Source organism: Cebus imitator, unplaced genomic scaffold (genome assembly GCF_001604975.1).
Source record: "Cebus imitator isolate Cc_AM_T3 unplaced genomic scaffold, Cebus_imitator-1.0 Scaffold41, whole genome shotgun sequence".
NCBI lineage: Eukaryota > Metazoa > Chordata > Mammalia > Primates > Cebidae > Cebus > Cebus imitator.
The window spans coordinates 2,535,981-2,546,675 of NW_016107356.1; the positions used below are offsets into that span (position 1 = coordinate 2,535,981).

At 39.4% G+C, this 10,695-nt stretch overlaps 1 protein-coding gene across 1 annotated transcript in view; it reads right to left on the reverse strand.

The window, feature by feature from the left end:
• Positions 1–227: 227 nt before the first annotated feature.
• MIS18A (MIS18 kinetochore protein A) overlaps positions 228–10,695 on the reverse strand; it is a 29,547-nt gene continuing 19,079 nt past the window's right edge. Inside the window, exons 5-9 of the mRNA XM_037737685.1 lie at positions 8,122–8,182; positions 7,548–7,614; positions 3,212–3,334; positions 2,134–2,230; positions 228–1,534 (exon numbers count right to left, since the gene is read on the reverse strand). Of these exons, the coding sequence (XP_037593613.1) occupies positions 1,454–1,534; positions 2,134–2,230; positions 3,212–3,334; positions 7,548–7,614; positions 8,122–8,182 (429 nt within the window). The 3' untranslated portion in view covers positions 228–1,453. The remainder of the gene's footprint in view (positions 1,535–2,133; positions 2,231–3,211; positions 3,335–7,547; positions 7,615–8,121; positions 8,183–10,695) is intronic.

The window sequence follows — 10,695 nt, forward strand, 5'->3', positions numbered from 1 at the left end:
CTCACAAATAATCAGGGAACTTCTGAGCATAAGCTGAATGAGTTACTCATACTTAATGAGTACTGTTCTGTGACCGCACTCGCACACAGAAACAAAGGGCCTGGGCAAATTTGGGGTTACCTTTATATTCCTGAGCAGACCTTCCACAGCCGTGCTCAGTAATATTTCACAGCACCAGAATTTCTGATGTCAGTTAAATACCACTATTCGATTTGTAAAAATCAATCTTAAAGCACTTTGTTTTAATCTTTATTCTCTTCAATTATAAAAATACATACTCACTATAAAAGTGTTACATTATAGAAAACAGAAAAGCCAAAAATTCCCCCAGAATCCCACCATCAGAGTTGACTTCTCCTCTTTGATAAACATTCCTCCAGGTTTTCTAAGCATATAGTAGCACAGAAGCAGGACAAGGTAAAATCCTACTACATAGATACAACTACTCTTCTGCAAGTTTTCAAACAGTTCTGAAAGATAATTACGATCAATTTCTTCAGGGAACTTTACGCACTAATTTTCAGAGAAGATTCACTGACACTGTGGGTAGAAAAACCTCTAAGATTTTCTTATCATTTATAATAAATATTGTCCCAAGTGTTAAAAGTTTTTAAAAATAGTAAATAAAGAATAAATGTGATACAGAGAAGAAAAGTTCAGAAAAATCATCGCAGTTTCTTAACAAAATCAAAACTCCTAAGTCCCAATTCCAACAAGTACCATAAAACGGCTTTAAAATGGGATTTTGAGAAACAGTCACTTCTTTTCCACAAAATATAGCTGTCAGGTTTCCATATGCAAGCCTGGAGCCTGAAAGTCTGAATTCCTGCTTGCCTGGCTGAAGTCTCCCACCCTATGCCTGCTTGTTCGACATTGTCCCTGTTCCCCCGGACAAGCCCCTCACCCAACCCTGCCATCTTAACTGTTCTTATGTTAATGTAAATACCTCTCACCCAACCCTGACATCTTAACTATTCTTATGATAATGTAAATACCTCTTACCCAACTCCACCACTGTAACTGTACTCTGCAACACCCTCACCCCCAAAAAAACTGCCGAAACCTATAAAACCAACCACTAGCTCACTGCCCTTTGCTAATGCCCTTTTCAACCTTAGCCCACCTGCACCCAGGTGGATAAATAGCCATGTTGCTCACATGAAGCTTGTTTGGAAGTTCTCTTCATTCAAAGCGCACGTTTTTCAACAATAGCTATAAAAGTAATGCTACAATTGTGGCGTCTTTCTCTTTTTTTTGAGACAAGGTCTCACTCTGGCATGATCACACTGCACCCTTGACCTCCCAAGCTCAAGTGATCCTCCCACCTCAGCCTTTCACATGCCTGGCTATTTTTTTCTTTTTTTTTTTTTGGTAGCGACATCTCACTATGTTGCTTCATTTAACAAATAAAGGGAAGAAGGGTGGGGACAGAATGGAGGACACAGACTAGAGTTCAGCTTTTACAAGTGGCAAAGGACAATTTTGATTCAACCTCCCACAGCTTCATTTGTAATGCTTGCAAGACATCTTCCATCTATTGAATTGGAAAAATAAATATACACACATATCAATATCATTAAAAATTACACATGGTTCAATATAATTAAAATATACACTTAATGCAATTTTGAATATGTCATGCATTGCATGGTAGATATTCAGTGTTTAACAAAACTACTCAGAAGCATAAACTACATTTTTTAAAATAAAACATAATTCTATCAACAGCAGTTCTCAATCTATAATCTGTATCTCTTCCATACAGTAATCACCATCTCACCTATCTGGCAATGAGAAGAGAAAATGTTAACATCCAACAATAAGGCTATTTATACCACAAGAATTGAATCAAACAAAATATTGATTTGAATCAAAAATGTATTTCTGGCTTAGCAGTGTTGGAATACATAGTTTTGATTTTGACATGAAATGACTTCCTTATTATTTTGTTGATAAAGCTTTAGCTTCATTTGAGTTCCCCAAAGATCAACTTTACTATGAACTGAAATGAAATAAGCATACGCTTACAGTGAGCAAAACAGATGACATTATGAGAATTATCATTTGTGGGGGAGCACTTCTTCACTGATAAATTGTTCATACAAAGATGTAAAATGTACAGAATAAAATTACCTGTTTTAGAGACTTTTCTATTTCAACTCTGCTTTCAAGATTAAAAAGCTCTTTATCTTCTGACACAATTTGCTTTTCAGAGGACCCTAAAACATAACTGAAGTACAGTTCAAGGTTAAAATATAAGCTGGGTGTGGCGGCGTGCACTTATTCCCAGCTATTTAGGAGATGAGACGGAAGGATCATCTGAGGCTAGGAATCTGAAACCAGCCTGGGCAACACAGCCAGACTCCAAGCAATATGCCTATAGTCCTAGCTATTTAGGAGGCCGAGGCAGGAGGATCACTGGAATCCAGGAGTTCGAGGGTGCAGAAAGCTATGATTACAGCACTGCACTCCAGCCTGGGTGACAGAGCTAGACCCCATATCTTAAAAAAAAATGTTTTTAAATAAATAAAAATAAAAATAAAAAGCCGGGGCCGGGGGGAATATACTACTAAACTTTTTTAAATTTATCCTACTAAATTTTTTATAAAAAATTCAATTTTTTGCCGGGCGCAGTGGCTCAAGCCTGTAATCCCAGCACTTTGGGAGGCCGAGGCGGGCGTATCACGAGGTCAAGAGATCGAGACCATCCTGGTCAACGCGGTGAAACCCCGTCTCTACTAAAACTACAAAAAAAAAAAATTAGCTGGGCATGGTGGCGTGTGCCTGTAATCCCAGCTACTCAGGAGGCTGAGGCAGGAGAATTGCCTGAACCCAGGAGGCGGAGGTTGCGGTGAGCCGAGATCGCGCCATTGCACTCCAGCCTGGGTAACAAGAGCGAAACTCCGACTCAAAAAAAAAAAAAAAAAAAATTCAATTTTTTATAAAAACTGAATATACTTTTACTCCAAAAAAATTTCTCACAGTGTTTTCTCCTACAATTTAGAGTGTCTGACTTTTCCAATACCAAATAAAGAAGAAGGTCAAAGCAAAAAAAAAAAAAAAAAAATACTGGCTTGTTAGAAATCATTACTTGAAAACATATTTAACTAAACAGTATTGATTTAGTTCTGAAGCTTCCGTACCAATTTCTCTGCAAACTTAACTTTCTGAAACACCAGTTGTGAGGTAAGCATTTATATATCACACTTACCTTTCGATGGCTTCAACACTGAGGCAAAACAAGTCTCTCTTGTAATCAAGATTCTTGGGTGTGCATCTGTACACGTAGCCGAGGTTGAGTGAGCACCCCGTGCAGTACAAAGTCTCAAGGATGCTGCAATAAAGGAATGTCTTGCTTTAGGAAACAAAATAGCAACTCGTTATAATAAAAATCTTATTGTTAAAATCCATAAACATTTCAGTCTCTAAAGTATGCTATTTTGACCATACCAGGTTACACATATAAGAAGGAAAAAATGATAGTAAGATATTTACAAATATAAAGACAGTCATCTCTAGACCATGTCTTAAGTATCAAAAAACAAGGGACATACAAAAAAGTGACAAGAGAGGATACTGAGGTGGTGTTTTTCTAGAATATAAATTCCTCTATCTGGTACAAGAAAAATAATCTAAAATTTGGAAATACACAAAAAGATTCTACATGTCCTTTTAACGTCATGTTGTCAAAAAGCCCACCAAGGGGCATTAACACATTAGGCAAGGGACAGGGAATTTTTTGGTAACTAAATGTAACAAAGCAGAGAATAAATATTTTAGGTGTGCCAGCCATACAGTATCTGTCACCACTCACTTCTGCCACTGTAAAACAGAAGCACCTATAGACAATACGTAACTGAATAATCTGTTTTCCAATAAACTCGTATTCACAAATGGGTGCCTGGTCCATGGGTCACAGTTTACCAAACTCTGCTCTAGTGGAAAGTAATACTGTTTGGCTTAATAAAAACAGACTCTCTAAAGTTAGATGACAGCCCATGTAATTGTTCCTTCATTCTCATTATCTCTCAACTCAGGTTCCATATACTTGAATATACCCTCCCCTAAAGCCTATTCATGTCTCCTTAAAATCTGGCTTAGAATCCAGTGTCTTGAATTCCTAGCCCCAAGCAATCCTTCAACTTGGCCTCCCAAAGTGCTGAGATTATAGACATGAGCCACCATACCCAGACAGCTTGTATAAGCTTTTACATAAGAAATATAAAAGCATGCTGGTAAATCCCACCTATATTACTCACAGTTAACCAGCAAACCTCCATGCTAAATATCAAGCCTCATTACCATTATGAGACTGCCTCGCACCATTACCAAGATTACAAACTAATATCTAATGTAAGTGTCATCAGCCAAGAAAGGACACTTAGAGAAACCAGAGGCTTGAACTCCCCAAACAGACTGAGCCATGGATAAGATTGTTCTATCCTGAGTTATCAAAATCAACCTAAACACCACCAAAAATAGGAACAAACCCATTCATACTTCTAGAATCATCTTCTAGAGCAATGAAGAGATGATAACTACTATTAAGCCAGCATCTTTCTGCTTTCAGTTGGCAAGAATTTGGCCAGAATTCACCCTTTTCCTTGAACAATAACATTGAGAAAGCAGTGGCAACAATCTTAAGGTAATTTTAGACAAGGAATAATTTGATTGTAAGATCCTCAACAAAGGACAGAGTCAGGCTGAACAGAGGACACAGCACTGCTACCTTCACAACATATTTCTAAAGCCCACAGTGCTCTTGCTGGCCATCAGCAGAATGGCTCAGGCAGGTATTCCGCAGGATGAGCTTATGGAAAAATTCACAAGCATCCCAAAGCAATATGGGAGTGTGGAGCACACAACCCTAGTGAAGTCCAAGACAACTGATGGCAACATAATCGATGGGTTTAGGTGACACAAACAAACAGTATTAATAGCTCTGAGTCAAAGAGAGTGAATTCTCTATCAATCCTGATTATAAAGAAGAAGAAAGTCTTGGTTTGGTGCTAGACTGTCTTTGACACTTGTCTCACAGTTGCAAATCTTTTAATAGTAGGAGAACAGACTTCAGGCAGAGAACCAGCCAGGCAATAATAACTCAGCTAGAAGTAATCACATTTGTTTTCACTGTAATTATCTTCAGTTACTTTCTAGTTATGGCAAGTTATATGTTTATGATAGTACAAAGAATCGTTTTAAAATTTAAATAAAAATTTTAGGTTGATTTAATTCAAAAAATTAAGTACATAATAGCATAGCTGGTAGCTGGTACACAAATAGGGCAAAAATGATGAAGGTGACATCAAAATGGCTAGAGCTGGGAAGTGGAGAAGAAAGAGCACTTTGAAGGAAGTCAGAAGGGATAACAAGCATCATCCTAGCTCTTCCTGCTAATTAGTCCTGTGACCTTAGCAAAGTTCTAACCTCCCTGGGCCTTACTTTCCTTAACTACAAAATGAGAAATGATCTAAGGCTGGCTATTCTTAATTTGTATGGCCCACATGCCAGCACCACAGTGTGTCACATCCACGAACTATCTGTACTGGTTTTGGTTTTTTCTTTTTACTTTTATGGAAGAGATACACAGGACAAAGATTGCAGAAGTGGGGACGCAGAGCTTCCAAGCCCTTTCTAGGTACACCACCCTCCTGGCATCTCATATTCACCAACCTGGACGTTCTCTAAAACATATGGGCTTTTGGGGTTTTATTACATAGGCATGATTGATTAAATCATTGCTCATCATCTCTAGCCCCTCTCCCTCCATGGAGGTGAGAGAAGAGGTTGGGATACAGCTGAAACTTCCAACCCTCTAATCATGCCTTGATCTTGAAGGAATGGGTAGCCCCCATCCTGAAGCTACCTAGGAGCCCCCAGCCACAGTCATCTCATTAGGATTCAAGAGGACATTATCATCACTCCAGAGATTCTAAGCATCTTAGAAGCTTTTGCATCAGAACTGGGGTCTAAGACCAAACATGATAACAAAAAATACTATTATCACCCCATCACTTAAGAAATTAAAAGAGTTTTAGGAGCTACTAACTTTCTGTCTCCTGCTAAATGTATAAGTTGAAATCATAGTACCTAATGTGATGGTATTAGAAGGTGGGATCATAAGGAGGTGATTTGGTCATAAAGGCATAGAGTAACTTTTTTAAAATTATAATATACTTTATTTGATAGGATACTCCAGCATACCAGTATTTTTAATATACATTAAAATATATACAAAATTAATTTTTGTTTAACTGTGTATGACCTGAAGTTATTCCATATGCGAGTATAAGATACAGTTTACATTTGGAGCAACAAGTATATAGGGCAGCGTGTCCCACTCAGTATACTCAGGTACCACTATGGCACATGGGTGGCAGGTATGGCAAGACATTTGTCCTCTCAACCCTTAGAGTGGCCACACAGGACCTTAGCTTGCTGGAGCTCCTGTGTTGTTTGGTCTTGCCTTATCTGTTTACGCCAATAGGCTATGTGTGTGTGACAGCAGCATTTTATGTGTGCTACTACATGAGAAAGGTGGGCGGCATTCGCCTAAGGCACTCTTTAACAATGAGATTTTACAATACAGGTAATTTCCTTTTTATTTATTTATTTATTTATTTTTTTTTTGGAGACGACGGAGTCTTGCTCTGTTGTCCAGACTGGAGTGCAGTGGCACAATCTTGGCTCACTGTAACCTCCGCCTCCCAGGTTCAAGCAATTCTCCTGTCTCAGCCTCCAGAGTAGTTGGGATTACAGGCACGCACCACCACACCAGGCTGATTTTTGAATTTTTAGTAGAGACAGGGTTTTGCCACGTTGGCCAGGCTGGTCTTGAACTTCTGACCTCCAGTGATCTGCCCGCCTCAGCCTCCCAAAGTGCTGGGGTTACAGGCATGAGCCACCGTGCCCAGCCTTCTTTTTCTATTTTTCTTTTCTTTTTTTTTTGAGACAGAGTTTCGCTCTTGTTACCCAGGCTGGAGTGCAATGGCGCGATCTCAGCTCACCACAACCTCCGCCTCCTGGGTTCAGGCAATTCTCCTGCCTCAGCCTCCTGAGCAGCTGGGATTACAAGCACGCGCCACCATGCTCAGCTAATTTTTTGTATTTTTAGTAGAGACGGGGTTTCACCATGTTGACCAGGATGGTCTCGATCTCTTGACCTCGTGATCCACCCGCCTCGGCCTCCCACAGTGCTGGGATTACAGGCGTGAGCCACTGCGCCCGGCCTTCTATTTTTATTTTCAATTTTCTTCAGCACCAAGCCCAAAGATCCAAAAAGGGAATGTCAGAATACGCTTTTATAGAACTAGAAACTCTAATTTTTCAATATCTAAAGGTGACCACCACTCAAGAATTGATATACTCCTTTTTGAAATGGGATATAGAAAAAGAAAAAAAAAAGAACTGATATATGTGATTGATTAACTTTTACTATCATGAAAACTTTTATCCCAAGTAATCTTACTACTAGAAATGACCTTTTAAAGATTTTAATTTAAAAAAAAAATTCTCTAACATATTCATATAAATACAGCTTTACTCACCAACCATTTTCCTTTTCACGTTTGGATAGCTTCTGTTCCTTATCCACAGAAACATTACAGGAAACACCTACAGAGAAAGTAATAATTTATTAATGTGGTTTGTTATAACATACATGCAAAGAGTTAAGAGAATTTCTAATCCAACTTTTTAGAACTTGGAGGACAAAAAATAAGTCCAAAGTCAAACACACACACGAGTGGTTCAAAACTAAATGTACTAGGGGCCTTCTGGGAAAAGATGGCAGAATGAGAATTATTTCCAACCAGGCGCAGTGGCTCACACCTGTCATCCCAACAGTTAGAGAGGCCAAGGTGAGAGGATCACTTGGGGCCAGGAGCTGGAGATCAGACTGGACAACATAACAGGACTCCATCTCTACAAAAAAATTTTTAAATAAAAATTAAAGAAAAACGTTAAAAGGTTATTTCTTTCCTTTCCCTGAAAACCACTAACATTTATAGAATGGCTAAAACTGAGAGAAAAATTCATTCAACAGTAAACTTGGAACCATTAGAATCTCAAATCACAGACTGCAAAGAATTATCTGCCAGATAGTGAAATCGGGTTCCAAACCTAGGAAGATGCAAAGAGCAAACACATCTATCTCCAGATTTCCAACACAGGACCCGTTTCTCTAAAAGTAACTGAGAGGGTCCTCAGGATCCTAGCCACACATCTTTTACTTGGACAATGACTTGGACAGAGGTCACAGCTGGACTCGAGGCAGCAGCAAACATTCTCAAAGAGTCCAGGTCTAGGACACACTAAAGGACAGGGTAGAGGATGAAAGAGAAATGAAAAGGGACATCAGACCTAAAATGGCCAGAACTGACTTAATTTCACCTCCTCCTACAGTCTACCTTAACTTGGTAAACTCCACCTCCATCTACTTGCTTGCTGAAATCAGAAACCAGGGTGTCTTCCTTATTCTTCATCTCCTCATCCTGCTTCCCCGTGTCTACTCCACTGATCATCCCATCAATTCTACCTCCCAAACCTCACTCCAGCCCCCAAACCACCAGCACCACCTCTTGCCTGGACTCCTGCCCTGGCTCTTCACTGACCTTCCCACTTCTATACTTATTCCTCCTTCAACGCTTTCTCCAAAGAAAAAGCAGGGTCATATTACAGCCCTGCCTAAGCTAGCATCACGGTTTACTCACTAGAAGAGATTACTATTCTTCAGAACAGACTACAAAGCCCTGAAGTTTCTGGCCCCTTAATTCCTCCCTAAATCTTTATTCTTTGACCATATTCTAGTCTCCAGGCTTTTGCACCAGCTGCTTAGCACCTGTCAAAAGCAAACAGCATGACCAAGAATTATACCTGTAGCCAAGCTAGCATTCACATATTAAAAACAGGAAAATATTTTCAAGCACATCAACTTGAAATTTTCTTGGAGATGTCGGGGAGAGGGGCACTAATGATGACTAGTGAAACAACTCAGGAATGAAAAAACTATTAAGAAGCTTTCTTACATTAAAGACTAGTGGAGTTGGGAAATAAATTCATATAAACATGATAGGATCCGGTGCTGTAGCTCACATCTGTAATCTCAGCACTTTAGGAGGCCAAAGCAGGGGATTGCTTGGGGCCAAGAGTCTGAGATCAGCAAGACTCTGTCTCTACAAAAAATTTTAAAATTAGCCAGGTGTTGGTGTCTGTAGTCCCAAGCTACTTGGGAAGCTGAGTGGGGAAGGCAGTTTGAGCCCAGGAGTTCAAGGTTACAGTGAGCTATGATTGTGCCATTGTGCTCCAGCCAGGGCAACGGTGGGATTTTAATCCACTATAACCCTGTCTATTCAAAAAAAAAAAAACCTATTAAATAAATAACCCTATTATAAGAGAAAGGCTGTGTTATGGCTACAAAACACAATGTAAATGTATGGAATGTAAATATATAAACCCTGACAAAATGAAAACAACGAAACTATCAAATTGGGTAAGGAAGGAATGGAAATGAATCCGAGTTCATTTGTTTGTCTTTACTGGGGGGGGGGGCAAGGAGGTGTTAAATCCCCTCTGATCTATCAAAAATGTATAGTTCTTTAAATTTTAAACTATGTTTGCTATTTTTAAACTATGTTTTTAAATTTAAAATTAATATAAAAATTAAATAACAAAAATAATACCCTTTCTATATGTAAAACAAAACAAAGAACCCACATGGCAAAAGATAAACACTATCGAAACAAAGAACAAATAAAATGAAAAATGTAACACCAAATATGTTATTTCTTAAAAAGATGTAAATCAGGTAAATTCATTGAAACAAAGAGCTTCCCCTACTGGATCAAAAATCTGCATGGCTTGGTTTTAATAGGTGCAAAGAGTTAATCTCAACTTTCAGTTAACTAGTGGACACTGGTGTGCTCCTTTATTCTCAGTATTACACCGAGGAAAACGTTCCAGAAACATCGATAAGACGGTGGTGAATTTCTGCCTTCGAAACATTTACAGTATTCAAAGACAGGAAAAACTTCATCTTGAAAAACCACAATCCAAAAGTAACAGCCATTTTCACATCAATTCAGAAAAAATATAAGTGAATCACTTTATCCCTAAATACTGCAAAAACAGCAAAATGAGAGAACAGTGGAAAAACCGAGGTAACTGCTAGAACCAGGATTAGAAACTAAATTCCCATCTTCTTCTCAACTCTTTTGCTACATCCTCCTTCCTCGCCAATTTTGATGAGATTGTTGGTGCTTTTATCGCACGTTTCTGTCCCTTTCTTCCCCCATAGCACTGTGTTCTGTCAGCTCTGCGGCTCTCACTCGAGGCTGCAGAGGCATCGCTGATACACCAACAGCCCGCTAATTCCTGTGGGGAGTCTTAGTGCCGGCTACACCTCAAGTGCTTACAATCTAGTGAGCCATTTGTTTCTCTCTTTTCTTAGGATCTCTCAAAAAACGTTATTCTTTGTTGCCCTTTGTTTCTGAGTAATGCTGACGATGATGCTGATTCAACGGCTGCTCTTCTGGGATCGGGAACCACAGAAAAGAATCCATCCCCCCAGAGAGCCAAAGTGGAAGAGAGACCCTCCTCCCCTCCTCCTGCGACAGCTCACACTCTCAGGCTTTTTGCTCTTAAAGTCCCTGAGCAGCCCCAAGGAGCCTCCTCCTCCGAGGCCGCCCAGGCGCGGCA